Below are 16,866 nucleotides of genomic sequence, written 5' to 3'. Positions count from 1 at the left end.
ACCTCTTCCACCTGCTTCTCCCCGGGCGACACCGCCAGGCTTATGATCCTCGACAAGGCGACGGTACAGCGGGCGCATAGTTTCGTGCGCGTGCGCGTTGGGCGGCAGGGTGCAGCGATCGCGGCGTACTAGGGATCTTGGGGGCGGGCGCAAACGGATTCACAGATGTCGTGCCAGAGCCAGACTCGGAACCAGAACCAGAGCCAGAATCTGAACCTGAGCCCGACGCAAGGTTCTCTTTTTCCTCAGAGCCGGCACCTGCCTTTTCTTTCGTCTTGGCCTTGGCCTTGTCCGCAGACTTTTCCTTGACCTTTACCCTGGACTTCTCCTTTTCTTTTTCCTTCTTCCCCGCTGCCGTCGACGCCGCCGCCTTTCCCCTCTTCTTCGGTCGTTCTCCCGCTTCGGCCGCTTTGGCAGCTTTAAGCGCCATACGCAGTTGTCCCGTCAACCCGTTCCGCTCGACCGGCTCCGGCTCTGGTTCCAGTTCCGGCTCGCGGTGGCTCTGATTGCAGATCTTCCTCATCTTCGACGATGGGCTGGAGGCACGGTTCCTGGCTCACATGCATAGGAACAGGCGACGATCCAGAGTCCGAGACGACGACGACGACCGGTACAGGCCGTTTAGGATTAGGTTCAGACGTTGCTACCCGCGGGAGATCTTCTTCCAGTTGTCGAGTCGCCCATTCTCGTTTTTCTTCAGCCAGCGCGAGCCTCTCGACCTGAATGAATGGAAATGTTACCCAATCTGTGTGTTAGTTATTTTAATCGGGACGAGTTGAATGTACGAGCGGGGCAGAGGGCAGTGTGACCACCCAAGGCCCCCCAATGAGTGAGGAGGAGGGGAGACAGCAATGTATATATATCTGCCGACAAACGTGTCCATCCCAGTTCATCTAGGGTTCCGATAAAGTTTGGTTTCAACACCATGACGGAAAAAGTAAGGACCATTCACATGAAAACCCCCGGATAGACGTGATGGCATGTATAATTGTAAAGCGGAGGAACTGAACCGAGGGAAGATGCCGAAACAAAGGTCTCTGCACACACGTACCTCGAAATCACTCCGCTCTCGCGCAAGTCGAATAGCGGCGTCCGTAAACTTGGCCCGTTCGTCTTCGAGCTGCTGTCGTTGCTCGGCAATCGTTGCTGCTTCGCTCCTATCGGACATCTGAGGATTAGGTGTATACAAAAGAGCCGAGAGGCAGCGGCGAACGTACGAATCACGGTCTTCGACATCCTTCTCCAATGCCTTCTTATCATTCACCATCTGCTGAATCAAAACCCTGCTCTTTTCACAGAAATCGTTGCTCGCAGCTACCTCGATTAATCCATCAGTGGTCACACCCCACATTTTGAAACTAAAAGAGACTGACCTAGTTCTCCCTTGAGCCTCGCAACCTCCCGTTCTACCTTTTCAACCTTGTCTTCCCATTCCCGAATCTCGAGTCGGTGTTTCTCTGCCTTGGCACGTTCTGCTTCGCGGGCTGCGATCTCCTTGTCTGGCGAGTGAGTCGAACCGGCCGATGCCAGCTGTTGTATGAGATCGCGCAGTGTCCGGTATGCATTGAGAGCCGGCCCGGCATCATCTTCAATAGCGGGGGGTGTAAATAATGCAGCAGGAGTAGGAAGTTTGATATTCGGTACCTGCAATAAAAATACACACATTCATTCACTCCATCCCGCCCACTCAAAAACATGAAACCCCGAATTGAAACTCACCTCCTTTTCACGAAGACCATCTCCGACCACATTAACCAACTTAACAAGCACCTCCCGAAACTCGTCATTCACTTCGGCCAGCCTCTCCCGCGCTTCAATCGCATCCCGCATAGCTCCCTCGGCAGCCTCCTCCCCTTCACCCCTCACACCCACATACTGCTCGTTGACCGCCACCGCCCAATTCGAACACACCATCCCGCTCCGACTGTCCCGAGCTTAGCCTGCTCGCCAGCAAGCTTCTGCCATCGCTCTTTCAGCCGAGCGACGTCTTGTTCGCGTTTGCGGAGGTCTGCGGCCGAGGCTGCCCTCAACGCTGCATTGGCCGATGTTGTCTGGGCGAGTTGGGCGGCGGTACGGTTGTGGGATGTTTGCGCAGATGTGATATCTTTTGCTAGTGCGCTATAGAACAACTATAAGTTCAAGTACAGGAAAGGACAGGAGTGAGGGGGGCGAGAGACGAACTTGGCCTTTGTCTTTGCAGCCTCGGCCTCGCGTTCAGCCTGAAGGACCTCGTTCTTTGCAGCTCGTAACATATTAGACACTCGTTCATGCTCGTAAGATATCGTTCTCAGCCGGGCCGACAGATCTTCGGCACGTTGCATATCATCCTAGTAGAATAATATGGGTTGAGCAGTAAAGAGCAATATGTACGGTCATACTTACCACCCTCTGGGACAGCATGCCCAATACACATTTGACCACCCTGTTCTGTTCCTCTCGTCCAAGTTCAGACAAGTCCAACGGGGCACGCGCAAATCCATGGGCGATGATTTGTGAATTGACATACGCCAACGAAGACGTGCTCGTTTCTGGAGTCGAAGGCCTACAATACACCAACACAACCAAAAACACAATAAGAAAATAAAGAAACAAAAAAAGGTAAATACATCAGAGTGAAAACTCACTCGGCAGCCCCGCCAAACGGACTGTTGGCTACATCAAACGCCCACCGAACACCGCGTCGCGTCGGAGTTTCTGTCGTCGCCATGTTTAGACAAGATGCGCGCCTTTGCTTTCATCCCCACGTGACGTAAATGACAACGCACGTGATCTTCGTCATTCGCCTCGGTCCCCTCTCCCACCGTCTTGACGAATAATTAACGCTTAATTCAGTGAGTGGCTCGTTTGGGTCGAACTTAAATGAATCTAATACCAGTGTAGAATGGACCAGCCGCCTCTAGTCGTTGACAACGGAACTGGCGTAAGTCGGCTATACTCGACGCGACGCCCTGTGCTCATATCTCCCAGTTTGTCAAAGTCGGATACGCGGGGTCCAACTTTCCCGAACATGGCAAGTTAAAATTACTTTACTATTATTTAATTTATTGACATGTCCCTCAGTCTTCCCATCTGTCATCGGTCGCCCTATTCTCCGTGCCGAAGAGCGTCTCGGTCAGCACCTAATCAAGGACATCATGGTCGGCGACGAAGCCGAGGCCGTACGTTCGTACCTCCAAATCACCCACCCGATGGAACACGGAATCGTCAAAGACTGGGACGACATGAAACATCTGTGGGATTACACATTCGATCAGAAACTCCGTGTTGACCCTGCCGGACGAAAGATCCTCTTGACCGAGCCTCCCATGAATCCAAAGCGGAACAGGGAACGTATGGCGCAGGTCATGTTTGAAGAGTATGGATTTGGGAGCGTGTACGTCGCTATTCAGGCGTGCTTACCTTGTACGCGCAAGGTGAGACGCGATGATCACATCTTGATGTGTGGGTACTGATAGGATACCGACATACTAGGTCTGACGACGGGTGTTGTCGTTGACTCGGGAGACGGTGTAACGCACATTGTCCCTGTATACGATGGTTTCGCGCTCCCGCACTTGACGCGCCGACTCGATATCGCAGGTCGAGACGTAACGCGTTACCTCATCAAACTGCTTCTTATGCGTGGGTACGCGTTCAATCGTACGGCCGATTTCGATACCGTCCGAGAGATCAAGGAGAAATTCTGCTATGTGAGCTACGATTTAGAGATGGATCAGAGGCTGAGTGAGGAGACGACGGTGTTAGTTGAGAGTTATACTGTGAGTAATATGCCGAGTCTTTTGGATTTTGATTTAATCCAAGTTAAGCTCCCCGATGGACGTACGATCAAAATTGGTGCAGAACGCTTTGAAGCGCCTGAATGCATGTTCCAGCCCCATCTCGTGGACGTTGAACAACCGGGTGTAGCAGGTAATCTCCGCCTGTACACTCTTACCCTACAATCCAACTGATTTCCCTCTTAGAAATGCTTTTCCAAACAATTCAATCAGCTGCAGTCGACACTCGTGCCGAACTCTATAAGCACATTGTTCTCTCTGGTGGATCCAGCATGTACCCAGGCCTCCCTTCACGTCTTGAAAAAGAGATGAAGCAACTGTACTTGACACGAGTTCTTGGAGGGGACACAAGCAGGCTACGCGTGAGTTTGGTTTTCAGCATGTCATATGACACCACTAATCCTCCGCTAATAGAACTTCAAAATGCGCATTGAGGACCCTCCTCGCCGAAAGCACATGGTCTTCCTTGGTGGTGCGGTGCTTGCAGATATCATGAAATCACGCAACGAGTTCTGGGTCACCAGGGAAGAGTGGTACGAACGTGGTGCAGCGTCGTTGGATAAGCTCGGACGAGGAGAGTAGATGTTAGATATTGTATTTAGGAACACAAGGATAAAATAAGCTTGTTTCACGATGGAGATTGATTGATTGAATTTGAGCATACACTCGTGCTTGGCTGAATGAATTCGAAAACGGGGTGCCCCACTAAGTTCTTGGCATCTCCAGATGCTCCGGTCCAAAACTATACGGAAGAATATCCTCTAGAAGAACGGCCTTGACTGCGGTGTCGGAAGTGGCTGGAGTATAGCTCGACTTGACCATATAAATAGGTGTCTTGAGCGAGCAGAATTCGCGAATAAATTGACGGCAAATGCCACACGGAGACACGATTTCATCGACGTCACTACGTAACGAGGGAATATAACGTCTCGGACACGACGATGAGACGGGGTGAGACATACCTCGTCACCGCAATAGCTAAGAAACTTTTGGTGCCTTCGCTCTTTTATGCTCTCAATCTTGGTATAATGCTATCCGAATACTAAAGGACGTACAACTGCCTTGACCAGGGCCGTACGTTCGGCACATATAGTCCCCCCTTTGAAAGCACAACTCAATGCAATCAAATCGGCAAAAGGAAAATTCACACCTACCGTAAGAGGCATTCTCAATGTTGCTACCCAAAATAATGTTCCCGTCTGTTGCAAATAGTGCGGCACCAACGCGGAAGTTTGAATAAGGGCTATAAGCCTTGCCCTTGGCTTGGGACCACAACAGTGAGCGTTATTCTTCGCACTCACACGAGAGGAACAAGGTACCTTCGATGGCCGCTTGAATAAGCTTTTCGCGCTCTTCTGGTGTCAACTCTCGTGGGACTATACCGGTGGACATGGTTGTTGAAGTAAGATTTGGGTTCCCGGATGTCCCCCAGGACTCACGTGCATGCGCGGAAGTCTGATGTTATCAACAAACTAGTTGTCCGAATCCGTCGAGCGCCTGCCCTTAATTAAATACGCCTCGAAATGGGTTATCTTTGTTTAACGTATACTATTTCAACTTGTGACTCGAGTTTATGCTTACCTTTTGGACGAGTGTCAATTGTCAAAAACGATGATTAATTTAGATACCATCGTTTGCAATGAGCTAGAGCCAAGAACGCCTCCACATGCACCTCCACCTCGTACATCGATTTATTTTCACCCACATTTGCACATATTCCGGCTGACTGAGCTGATTATAGAAACCAGGAAGTAAGGCATATAATCTTGGGTATGTAGAATTTCCGGAGTTGCGCCTGAAGTTCGCCATTGATGGTCTTTGAGGCAGTTCGCAATTCTTTCGTCGTAATGTTCTAATTCCAGGACTGGGCGTTGCGCCACAATATCATAAGAGAGATGCGACTTTCTTTTATTGGGATCTACCTTGGCGCTGGCCGACATACTAGAGCTAAGCTGGCTTTGCATGGTGACTCAAACATTAGTCCCGCAGCCGAACTTGTGGTTTGTTAGAAACTCAGTTGAGGCGCTCAGTGCAACGCTTAAAGCCTCAAACTGCGTGTTGACTTGGTGCTTCAAGCTTTGGTTTCTTGGCGAGAACTTAATTAGCGGGGCAAAGAGTGACACGTCCAGCGAATGAACCCTATGTTACGAAATCTAGGCTGTGTGATTCTGGTTTCTATTCTCCCAGCCGTCGACTGGGGAATTGGCTTGGAGCTGTCAACCAAGATGATTCAAGAGTGATAAGTTGAAATTCGAATGGTGGATTCGTAACTTCGCGTAGCGTCATTTTGTGACATTTATCCGCAAAAAGTCAAAAGCTGGGCGGTTGAGATACAAAAGGGCCGAACCCCCAAAAGTAAAGGTCAAATATTGTTATCGTCTCCCCTTCCGACCTATACTTGTTTTCACACTCCCTTTAATACTATTCGAATCATGCTGTTCAACCGCTTTTTGCCTATCGCTGCCCTCATTTCGTTTGGCGCGCCAATCCTCGCTGCACCAATCTCATTTCCCAGAGCTACTGGATTGAGTGCTGCAGAACTACAAGAGGAATGCGATAAAATGTATACAGAGCTCGAAGACGCTATAGCTCGTCAAAGCATGGGTCTTTCCATCAGTTCCGAGGAGTCGGTCAAGATGGTTAACCTGAAGGCTCTCTGCGCCCAAGGAGCGCACCGCAGCCAATAGCTCTATGGCGGCAGTTTTTGTCACGGCGCAGAGTAAAATGGACAGCTTACAGTCCGAAATAGGTAGGCTGGATACTATTTGTTTTACTAGTAGGGGTTACTAAGATCGGTTCGCAGATCAAGTAATGGCTGGCCCGATAGGTTCTATGGAGGGGAAGATCGGAAAAATCATGATCGAGATCGACACCGAGGTCAAGCAAGTACACTCAGGAGTCAAGTCGTTTATTGGCGCCGAGTCTAGTGTCGTGTATGGAAACCCGGATGGAGGCGCACTGCTTACCACCCAACTTGCTAACCGCGTTCTACCCTTCTACATTCTTATTAGTAAGTTCAGCTTTAGTCTGTTTCATACAAGTTTATCTAACCTGGTTCAAAGATCGCGAAGATGGAGGGAGCCGTCAAGAATATTAGTGGCTATACTTTCACATCTGCACAACAGAGCATTCGGTTAGTCCCTCGACTTATTTCATATTGGGTCGTTTGATTTGACTCGTTTACTTCCAGCAAAGACATCACCGCTATGAAGAAGACTCTATCCATTGTTTCATCTGAGCTTGCTGACGAGGTTTCAAGCACGATACTCATATCTAGCATAGGATATACATCCCTTGCTTAGGGGTTTGGCTACTTTCACCCTGCATGCTTCGTTCTCTTTCTCGCTCTGTGAGCTTTCCTCTGGGGTCTCCCTTAGAATACATGTAGCATACATTCATACACTTTTTCGAATCCCATATCCTTATCCTTCTTAGAATTAGGCTGTGAATATGTATCAAATCTACTATGGACTATTCTTAAGCACGAGGCTTTTGATTTAATTGGTTGATGAACCATAAAAAATAGTGCACTCAATGGATTTGCTCGTTTGCTTGATGCCTCGCTTGTGGGGAATGCAAGCCACGGAGGCTTATGCTTACTGGATGGCGTAGACTCGTTGATTAAGCTTCTATGTCATCGATCATGCTTACAAGCCAGGTAAAACGAAAACACTTTCATACTCGAAAAAGCAAAAGTAAATCCCTGGGCTACATTATACAGTATGAATGTATGCGTGCCGCCGAAACCGGTAACGTCAGGTAATTATATAATAGTGGAGACATGTACGTTTCGAAGATATGCGCTATTCTTTTACATGAAATAGCTTAAGCTGCGGAAGTTGATAAAACTAACAAAATGAACGTAGGAATTGTGCAAACTAGCTAAACCGCACCCTAGGCCTAAAACCGACCAGCCCAGTGAATTTACAAATCAACACGTATGTCCTTTCTTAACTGTAACTGTTACACACTTACGCCATTACAGTAACCTCACTCAATAAAACCACGATCTTGTGTTTCATCTCTAGTTCTTTCGCTACAAGTTGCTTTCTGTCTGATACCATCCAGCGAGATAGAATGAATGCACCGAATGTAAGTTGAACTCAATTATATTACCTATCCAGGAACAATCGATTAACTGAACTAGTGTTCCCCCCATACTGCTGTCAAGGAGTGGGAGGAAGCTGGGGCGTCTTTGTTAGCTGCGTTCAAAAAATATGCAGACATGTACTGGAATAGTTAAATTGCCAACGGACGGCGGAAGCGTAGAAGACCTTGCACCCAGAATCGAGTCCATCCTCCATACAGTACATGCGACCATTTCCGAAGGGCTACCCAAGGCCACAGCCATTCTAACTCGACTCCAAAATAAACTTGCGTCCTCAATATCTCACTCTCCCGAAGAGATTATGGTAGAAATTTTCACGAATTTCATTTTCGATGATGGTGGCCCGGACTTATTCACTATTCGGCCAATGGACCAACGTGTATGGCTCATCTATGACCTTTTACATACTTTACGTGGCGTCTGTTCCGCATGGAGAGATATCATAATGGATAGGGGATCTCTATGGTCGGTGATACCCATGATTCGAACCCGGTCTCACGGAGAAATAGCGCCCTATGAATTTAGCCTGCAAAGAGCGGGAAAGGGCATGCTACATCTGGCGGCATTCCACCGTTGCTTTGTGTTTTGGGAGAGAGATTTCACGAAGCTCATATCCGAATACGGGCCACAACTGCGTACCATTAACATCATCCTGAATAATACTCACTTGGAGACTGTCAGAGAAACCGTCTGCACGCTACTAGATCATGATCTCACTGGATCTCTGTCTGGATTCTCCGTTGCACTCGAAGAGCTGCGATTCAAGCATCGTAAAGATAGTGACCACCACGACTGGGACTATACGGTCCCAGAATTTCCTAGAGAGTTTGATTATCTTTTCCCTTGCGATTCTCCCCAACATACTTCCTTTGCACTGCTTTTGAAGTCACTGGTAGTCTTTCGCATCAAAAACGTTCTCCTTCATTGGGAGCATATTAGCTTTTCCTCTCGGCTTACAGAGCTTCATATACAAAGCATTAAACTCGGATATGACGATGCAATTGTTCCATTCGTACAGACTCTCTCTTCTGCTCCCGAGCTACGCGTTCTAAAGGTTATCGAAGTCGAGACGTTCCGTAATATTAGTAAATCGCCTAAGGTATCTGCCCTCATACCTGTTGAACTTCCAAAGCTCCAGACCTTGATCCTTTATAACTTGTACTTCAACACTTTCAATATTGTACTTCGTATGATTGCCCCCGGCAAACACCGATTGAGCCTGGGCCTCGATAGTGCAAGTTTCGAGACTAACCAGCCCCCAGGAGTTGCGGCTGATGATTTTAGTAACTCTCATATCAGTGGTGATGAAGACATGGATGTCGATGGCGGTGATAACCCAATTAACATTTCCGAGCTGCTGAATGCTCTTGGAACGACCCATGTTGACAAGTTACGATTGGAAGCACCATAAATACGATTCGTACACTCCTGAGAGGTTTGCCAGCTCTATTGACCCTCGAGTTGAATAGGTGGATAATTGACGAATCCATCCCAGAGTGGAGCGCAACTAAACTTGATCGATATCATGACCATGACGCTTCGCCAGATTTCCCTCATCACCTACTCCCCGAACTGGAAAGCCTTCATTTAACCTGCCTCTCAATTGGTAACCATAGCATACAGCCTTTCCAGAAGATGGTGGCTAGTTATCCGCTGAAGCGGATTGGCATTGAAGGAAACCTTTGGAGAGCATCGGACAATGAGTACTCGGAAGGTGCTACAACCAGCTGTGAATCGATTGGAGAAGATACTGGCCTCGTACAATGGCTGAAGGATAATGTACCGAATGTTTTTGTTGGCAGATATGATCAGGCTTACAATGCTAGATGGGATACATGGCAGCTATAATAGCTGCTTCAGAGTGCCCTCGTATAATGAACATATAAAGACTAAATAGACTGTATAGGTACCAGTGAATTCAGGGGTTAATTTTGCCTATAGACACCTGCAAACCATGGTTTTCCCAATTCCTATATTTAGGGCTGAGGATGTATTGTAATGGCATACGATCACCTACGAATGTATTGATACAAGTTAACATCGTCAGACATATGTAAAATTCTCTCACTTACAGGTTAGCTATGGCATGCTTTTCAATTATTGGAGGTAGTTTTGAGCTATCAGAATGTGATTGAGGGTATGTTTTGTGCCATAAATGCAGACAGCCTCGTCAGGATGCACTGACGGCAAATCGAGAAGTGCCGTAATGTCAATAGAGAAGTTCGAAAGGCGACTTAGTCGCATGTAGCGATGAAGAAACTGACGCCTGAGTGACGTTTGGGTGATGATAGGTCCATCCATTTTTGGGTACTAGCCATGCTTCGACTCCAAAATAGGTGGAGCAGGCTCGATTGCTCTTATTTAAGTATGCTACGACGCAAGCAAGGCGGAGCGCGTTTGGTAGTGAAAGTGAATCGCCTTACAACACTGCAAGGTAAAATAATATAGCAACTGTATTGCTTGAGCAAATGGAGATGCTATCCCAGGCTTGTTCAGGTGGTTGGACATGAGGTGGTCTGGTGAAGTAAGGCGAGGAGAGCACGAGTGGTGGGCCCGAAATACGAAGTATAGAAAATATCGATGCGGATGTCGACCAATGGCTGAGATTAACAGAAAAGTGGCGCCCAGCAATCGGGTTGCCTAAAGTTGGTTAGGGAATCTACGAAGCAGGATGTAATGTCTATCAAGGCCTGATGAGAGATGAGCAAAGCGTGCTGGAAAATGCCCTAGAGAGCCTAAAAGTATGAGCAGCCTTGGGAGTCACGAGGTTTGGCCTATGCGAAGCGTTTTGGGTCTCGACCAATAAGGATGAGGGCAAAGTCGAAGGATGAGAAAATACTGTTGGGGATACGTATTGGGACAAGAAACCGCGGCTGCAAATACCAAGTTCATTTGGGGGGGGGGGGAGGTAAGAAGGGTCGATTTGGACTGTGTTTGGTTACGATTTGCATAATAGCGAATATGCAACGATAAGGTCGGTATCGATCATAGAGTTTATTTTATTTTTTTTCGGGGGGGGGGGACACGGTGCGCTAGGGGACACAAATATCAGAGATTATTGAGTATGTTCTATGCTTCCAATTTAGTACTTATACGGCACCGTATTAGCATATGACCTTTGTTTCGACTATAAGCCCGTTGAGTATAATTTTCTACCCAGCCTAACAGCTAGTTCACTTTTCTCTTGTCAATAAGCAGAAATAATGATACATATGCGTACTCACTGCGATAATGCTGATGAATAGGGTTGCTACAGTGCCCCGTACTTGTTGGAGGACTTAGGATAAGATTTGGGTGAGGAAGGCTAAACCAAACCGAAGCCTAGAGAAGATTGTGTCGATGAATGACGAGATATTGAGCGATAGGGAGACGTAGTCGCAGGCATCTGTAACTACGGTTGTCGAGGCGATAACGTGTATGATACAAGGAGTGTTGGTTTGGATAAATTCTACGTTCCCTATGTTACACTTAGGAAAATTTGGGTGAGGAAGGCTAAACCAAACCGAAGCCTAGAGAAGATTGTGTCGATGAATGACGAGATATTGGCGATAGGGAGACGTAGTCGCAGGCATCTGTAACTACGGTTGTCGAGGCGAGTTCAACGTGTAGGTGATAAGAGCAAGGAGTGTTTGGGGTTTGGAATAAATTCTGACGAATTCAGCCTATGGGCTATACACTTTAGTGGAAAACTTTAGAGGTCAATTAAAGGACCAAGAGGGTACTCACTGATAACGAATGCACATGATCAGGATTAACAAGATAGGGGGTGCTTGAAAATAGACGAGAATGGATAAAATGGATGGAGAATGGACAAAAATGGCTGAAAACAGAAGAGAGAAAATTGACGAGTTCAGAAATGTAGAGTAAACAGGGCAGACTGGAGGGCGAGAGAAAGTTTGCAATGGATTTTTTTTTTTTGGATCTTTGTGTATTTTGAAGTTTTTTTTTTTTCGTATTTGTATTTTCTTGAAGAAGCAGAGCCGAAACGGTAGCCAAGGCCGAGGTGTAAACGAGTTCGAAAAGAAACGGATGAAAATGGCGAGCAAAATGATGCCAAAAATGAGTGGCAACGATTCTTCCGCTTTCAGCTGAGTATTGCTCAGCATGGGACCCCAATCTCGTCGGTAAAGGATTCTCGGGGCGTAACTATTGCTGTGACGGTATCGCGCTCATGCATGGCTGCATGGGCCGGACTGCTGATGGTGGGCATACCTACCCGCAGCCCATACACTCATAGTTATGGGCGACGCAAGATAGAACTCTTCAATTGGAGTATCAGGAGCCGACGCGTCAGATGAGCAAGTCGAGTATGCTGGGATAAGGGGAGTTGATAAGGGAGTGAGGATCGGCGAGGCACGAAGCACAGGGCCAGCCTTCTGAGCCACATCGTCAGCCACGAGCTTGTTGTTACCAGCGCCTATCGTCGCGAGCCAATCGGACATGTTTGTTCGGATCTTGTTTAGTCGCTTGGTTCCTTGCTCTTGTATTTTGCGTTTATATTTGACTATGTGTCCGAGTTTTGACTCCTTAAAGGGAGTACGATCCTCATTCGATTCGTCTTCGGTATAATCGATGCTGGAGGAGGAAAATCCAGCGGAGACAAATGGAGATAGCTCGCTGGAGTCGGAAATGTAGGGGGTTGTTAATGGATCCTGCCGCACGTTGAGGATCTACGACCCGGGTGAGGTGGAGCCCGTTTCGCGCATGATTCATGGATAGTTTCTTGGATAAGTGTATCCTGTGGCCCTAATCGTGATCGCCGGGACTTCCATGGCATATCGATTTCCCCACGATGGCTTTATCGGGCCGACTGTAGTTTCACGTCGAGTTTGGCGCACCACATGGCAGTATTCAATAGCTCCTGGTTCAGGCCGGGTTCTAGTGGCTGGCGCATGAATGAAAAGCCCGTCGCCTGCTAGCTCTCTCGCGCAGTACTTGTCACGTTGACATGCTTCGATTGCAGCCCTTTCGTTAGCCCGCCGGACAGCCAACTCGTTTCTAGCAAAAAAAGCACCATAAGTCATACTTCAAAGCCTATGTACATGGCGAACTTTGATAGGACTCACTCAGTAGGAAGTCGGATCGGGCGCGTTGGCTTCCCAGGAAGCCTCAGAGTTCGCATCTTGGAATACTTGCGAACTCGCTCATTATTGTTAGTAGAGGAGGGTGAAGATGCTGGACTTGGGGTAGGGTTTCTCGGAGGTTTGACTTCGTTGGTCTTTGGCAAAACGCTGGATCTGTTTGCTTGTTCAGGTTGATTCAATGAACGAGCATAAGTAGCACTCGCCTATTTAAACGTACCGAAGTAGGGACATGATAGTTAAGACCGTTGATGGAATTGTCTTGCTTCGAGACTTGATTCCTAGGTCGTGATGTGCTACCTCACAGTTAGTGTGGTTATTTGAACGGAGCCGCTGACAACACTTACTTCGTCGCTTCGCTGTTAAGTTTGATATTAGTTTGAAGTTGCTGGGAGAGAATAGGGGTAGCAGTGTGCTCGTCGCCTCCAATAGTGTGGACTGCCGGGAGATATGCCCCTGGGATTGTGTGACTGCCGGTACCCCTGAACGCAAGCACTGTCGCCACCGACTCCGCGAGCACTGATAGTACTCACAGTAGACTTCGACTCCATTCCACACCCACTCTGCGACCTTGCTTCCGCCAGGAGTATACCACGCAGCCATAGAGACCACGCATATCACCACCGCCGCACTGTACCATCCCAGCTCCGAATGCATTGGAGTCCGGTAGATGCTGAGAGCACACATGTTCGCTGATACGCTTGCTTGTTCGAGATGCCAGGTGATGGTCAAGATTGGGTACAGCTATGGCCGATGTTCGATGTTCAATACTGGATAGGGGTTGACCCATTGCCGAGATATACCTCCGCTATTGGACCATGAGCCTCGGCTGAATAGCCAGCGTACCTTGAGCCAATAGTAGCCCATAGAAAGTGAGATAGACTTGTAGGGGTGAGAGATACAATGATAAGCACTAAGGGAGCTGGGACTTCGTGCGCATATGGGAGAGCAGGAAGCTCAGCATATGGGGATCGTACCTCGAGACTGGGATGGGAGTATGCACCTTGTATGATAACCTTCTATGGGAAGAGTTACAGGGGTAGAGATCTCTGCTGAAAATGATGATGGTCACACGGAAGGACGAAAGAGTTGCTGAGTGTGAATGTAGATCAAGGGTGAGACACAGGGGAGCTGTCCGAAAATGGAAGTGGACTAACCATATAAGTGAGTAGTAAGTCACGTCATTACTCCACGCTTCCAAGTAAAAAGGACGCCCTCTTTAGAGTCCCTATGTAATCTAATGGCGCTGTTTTGCTTAAGCCCAGAATTGTTGTGCCAATGTTGTAGCCAAGCTCATTTCGTCTATCAATCACAGAATTGACATCCAAATATGGTTCGAGCGACGCTGACATAGCTCAGTGATCCTAACCACCTTACAAACTATTTAAACTACGAGTAATTAGAAAGAGCGCTCTTCGTTGCTGTGGGAAGCAGGAACCTCTGGGCTTCCTTGGGCGTTGCGTAAGGGTGTTAGTATTCCACGACGCTCAGTATCATATTCTTCAAGACGTCGAATGAATAGGCCAATACATGAGGCTTGTACGGCTCACAGCTTTTTTATGCATATAGCTCATAGATATTTAATTTATATGTTACTGTATCTAATGTAATAGAATATTAATAAATTCAAAACAGTCATCTGGGTCTCGACAGAACACCCTTTTTGTACGAGTGCTTTCTACCTATCTTTATGAGTGCTCTGGAGCTCCCGTGTCCTCTTTACGAAAACAGTGGATTTTGTCGGAGAGCCCTTTAAGAAGGAAAGGTACTGCCAGAGCTCCGGAAGCGTCCTTTATGACGTTGACGCCGCTAGCAATTGTACATTAGGCGCCAGCCCATCCTGACCGAGAGCAGTCACGTGAGAGGCTCTATAGTGTAGTGGTTATCACCTCGGATTCTGATCAGGTCACCATTCCGGTAACGCCAGTTCGAATCTGGCTAGGGCCTTTCCTTTTATCTAGCTTCTTGGAAATGAATCCAAAAGCCTCATGATCAGCCACATGAATCACCCGGACGTCGTCCCTATATTGCCCTCTGGAATGGCGTATCAAACTCGAGGCCCCACCTCTGGTCTTGCGCATTTTCGCCCGCACATCATCCCTGGTAACGACACGACAACGCCTTTTTTCTGCATAGTCACTTTAGGGCCAGGCCCTATGTTGGGCTACAAAATACTGGGGCATACCCCATGTGTACAGGTTGGAGGAATGAACAGGTCACAGTATACACTAGCAATCGAGATGAGAAAAGATGCCAAAACTAAAAAGCGCAGACATGCGAGCAGACCGAGACTACTAGGGCGTACGGGACGAAAGGAGCTGAGCCAAGGTAACACCGTCAACCTCTATGGTCCCCCGCCAGCACAAGCCTTCGATCTTGCTTTGAATACAGGCTACCCCACTAATATACTATGGGTATATGAGAATACGTATAAAGTATCGGCGGTTCAATGCGCTTGATACTGCTGCGAGGGCAGTATAAAGAGTGTATTATGCTCGCCTTCATCCTTGGTGGAGGAAGTGGGTCTTCTTCAGACCCATCAACTAGGGATGTTGATTCCGTCACCGATATTCACAAGCCGCCAAGCTCAAGAACGATGTATCAAATGAATTATACTTCTCAAGCTTTTGAATGCAAAGCCTTACCCTTGATGGTGTTTGAGCCAAGATATTTCACTAACGCTACTCTATAAAAAGGCACTCACGTATGCCGAAAACCCTGTTCAACACTCCCACTCTCGCTCTCAAGGGCTTATAGCACATCCACATCATTATTCCAGTACCGCATCATGTTGTTCAGTCGCTTATTCTCCATTATCGCTGTTGCTTCAGTCATTGCACCAGTTATTTCGATACCGCTCCCACGTCCCATCAGTGACTTCGAATTGAAGCCGAGGTTGTGGGCTCGAAATTGAAGTGGAAAAAAGCACGGTGAAGTTGAGATCGAGATCGAAAAAGAAGGGAGCGGGTCACATCCCCTTTCCGAGCTGGAAGTCGAAATCAAGGTCAAGGAACCTGGTGTTCGTAGTGGCTAGTTGGTCGGCATCGGTTTGATTGGTTGGATATCGACTAACTTGTTCCTTTAGATTTAGCCATGCTCTAGTGCTTGAAAGTGAATACGCTCAGCTATCACAGGATTGTTGTTTTACGTCTGATCCAATCTAATGCAAAATCAATCCCTTTTTTTTAATTCCTACATAACTATACTCAAAAATATCATACACAGACTTGTTTACCTCTTGTATGCGAAAACTAGTTCTCAAGTCTCCGTTCTGCCAAGCTATTTGACATGCCTCTCTCTGCGCCTCTCACTCCCAGCCGCTGCCGGCCGGGCTCTCTGTAGTCGTCGTGTGAGCGTGTTTCATCCAATCATAGCAGTCCAAGCAATTGGGTATCATTGTGTGAGGTCAAATAGCCGAAGCTATGATTGATTGTGGCTGATGCAGTTTGATATCGATACCGTATTATTCATATTTATTGGTATCGTAGCCTAAAGCTATAGCTTGTTATATCCCAATTCCTTGTTCATCGGCGTTACAAAAAACCTCCGGTTGCGCCGGATTATTAGTAAATTAGGAAAGACATTGTAAGTGACGGCCACTCTCGCAAATTACACAGGCTCCCTGACACACCTTCATTGTAAGTTATGATCACGTGTGGCCCCGCCGACCCAGCCATGGGTTGCTTCAAGGCATTTACCATCTACCACCACCAACTCAACAAAATGAGTGCGTTGAATGTGAGTTATACCCGTAGTAAACTCCGGTCGATTGAACAGGTGGACGTCACATATAGTTGCCACCAACATCGTACGCCACTATCAAGCGGTGGGAAGAGGCCGCTTCCCTCATGACCGCATTCACCATTACGTAGACACTTGCACAGAAATAGGCACCGATCCA

At 47.6% G+C, this 16,866-nt stretch overlaps 6 protein-coding genes and 1 non-coding gene across 7 annotated transcripts; 4 read left to right on the top strand and 3 right to left on the bottom strand.

The window, feature by feature from the left end:
• Positions 1-40: 40 nt before the first annotated feature.
• Positions 41-2,707, bottom strand: RhiXN_04815 (actinin-binding protein, afadin and alpha; the record flags this gene model as incomplete). The annotated part of the gene is made up of 10 exons (XM_043324631.1): positions 41-502; positions 561-719; positions 1,052-1,157; positions 1,218-1,314; positions 1,374-1,644; positions 1,720-1,861; positions 1,912-2,118; positions 2,182-2,327; positions 2,383-2,542; positions 2,625-2,707. The coding sequence occupies 10 exons, from the start codon at positions 2,705-2,707 to the stop codon at positions 41-43; spliced, it is 1,833 nt and encodes a 610-aa protein (XP_043177050.1).
• Positions 2,708-2,881: 174 nt separating this feature from the next.
• Positions 2,882-4,358, top strand: RhiXN_04814 (actin; the record flags this gene model as incomplete). Its single annotated transcript, XM_043324630.1, has 7 exons — positions 2,882-2,920; positions 2,978-3,014; positions 3,061-3,413; positions 3,456-3,758; positions 3,807-3,909; positions 3,963-4,138; positions 4,191-4,358. 7 exons carry the CDS (start codon positions 2,882-2,884, stop codon positions 4,356-4,358), a joined length of 1,179 nt encoding a protein of 392 aa, XP_043177049.1.
• A 123-nt stretch (positions 4,359-4,481) lies between these two features.
• On the bottom strand, positions 4,482-5,168 carry RhiXN_04813 (deoxycytidylate deaminase (dCMP deaminase); the record flags this gene model as incomplete). The annotated part of the gene is made up of 5 exons (XM_043324629.1): positions 4,482-4,680; positions 4,739-4,779; positions 4,832-4,875; positions 4,931-5,038; positions 5,096-5,168. The coding sequence occupies 5 exons, from the start codon at positions 5,166-5,168 to the stop codon at positions 4,482-4,484; spliced, it is 465 nt and encodes a 154-aa protein (XP_043177048.1).
• Positions 5,169-6,208: 1,040 nt separating this feature from the next.
• RhiXN_04812 (uncharacterized protein) lies at positions 6,209-7,078 on the top strand (the record flags this gene model as incomplete). Its single annotated transcript, XM_043324628.1, has 5 exons — positions 6,209-6,402; positions 6,428-6,525; positions 6,580-6,786; positions 6,858-6,909; positions 6,967-7,078. The coding sequence occupies 5 exons, from the start codon at positions 6,209-6,211 to the stop codon at positions 7,076-7,078; spliced, it is 663 nt and encodes a 220-aa protein (XP_043177047.1).
• Positions 7,079-7,993: 915 nt separating this feature from the next.
• On the top strand, positions 7,994-9,295 carry RhiXN_04811 (mRNA-capping enzyme; the record flags this gene model as incomplete). The annotated part of the gene is made up of 1 exon (XM_043324627.1): positions 7,994-9,295. One exon carries the CDS (start codon positions 7,994-7,996, stop codon positions 9,293-9,295), a length of 1,302 nt encoding a protein of 433 aa, XP_043177046.1.
• A 2,758-nt stretch (positions 9,296-12,053) lies between these two features.
• RhiXN_04810 (uncharacterized protein) lies at positions 12,054-13,568 on the bottom strand (the record flags this gene model as incomplete). Its single annotated transcript, XM_043324626.1, has 6 exons — positions 12,054-12,554; positions 12,723-12,882; positions 12,951-13,121; positions 13,186-13,261; positions 13,313-13,447; positions 13,499-13,568. The coding sequence occupies 6 exons, from the start codon at positions 13,566-13,568 to the stop codon at positions 12,054-12,056; spliced, it is 1,113 nt and encodes a 370-aa protein (XP_043177045.1).
• A 1,261-nt stretch (positions 13,569-14,829) lies between these two features.
• Positions 14,830-14,912, top strand: RhiXN_12360. Its single transcript has one exon. It is a non-coding gene; the product is annotated as a tRNA-Gln (tRNA).
• The last annotated feature ends 1,954 nt before the right edge of the window (positions 14,913-16,866 follow it).

This window comes from Rhizoctonia solani, chromosome 2, assembly GCF_016906535.1.
Source record: "Rhizoctonia solani chromosome 2, complete sequence".
Lineage (NCBI taxonomy): Eukaryota > Fungi > Basidiomycota > Agaricomycetes > Cantharellales > Ceratobasidiaceae > Rhizoctonia > Rhizoctonia solani.
Note: the sequence above shows the minus strand (reverse complement) of the source record. Positions and strands in the feature narration are given on the sequence as shown.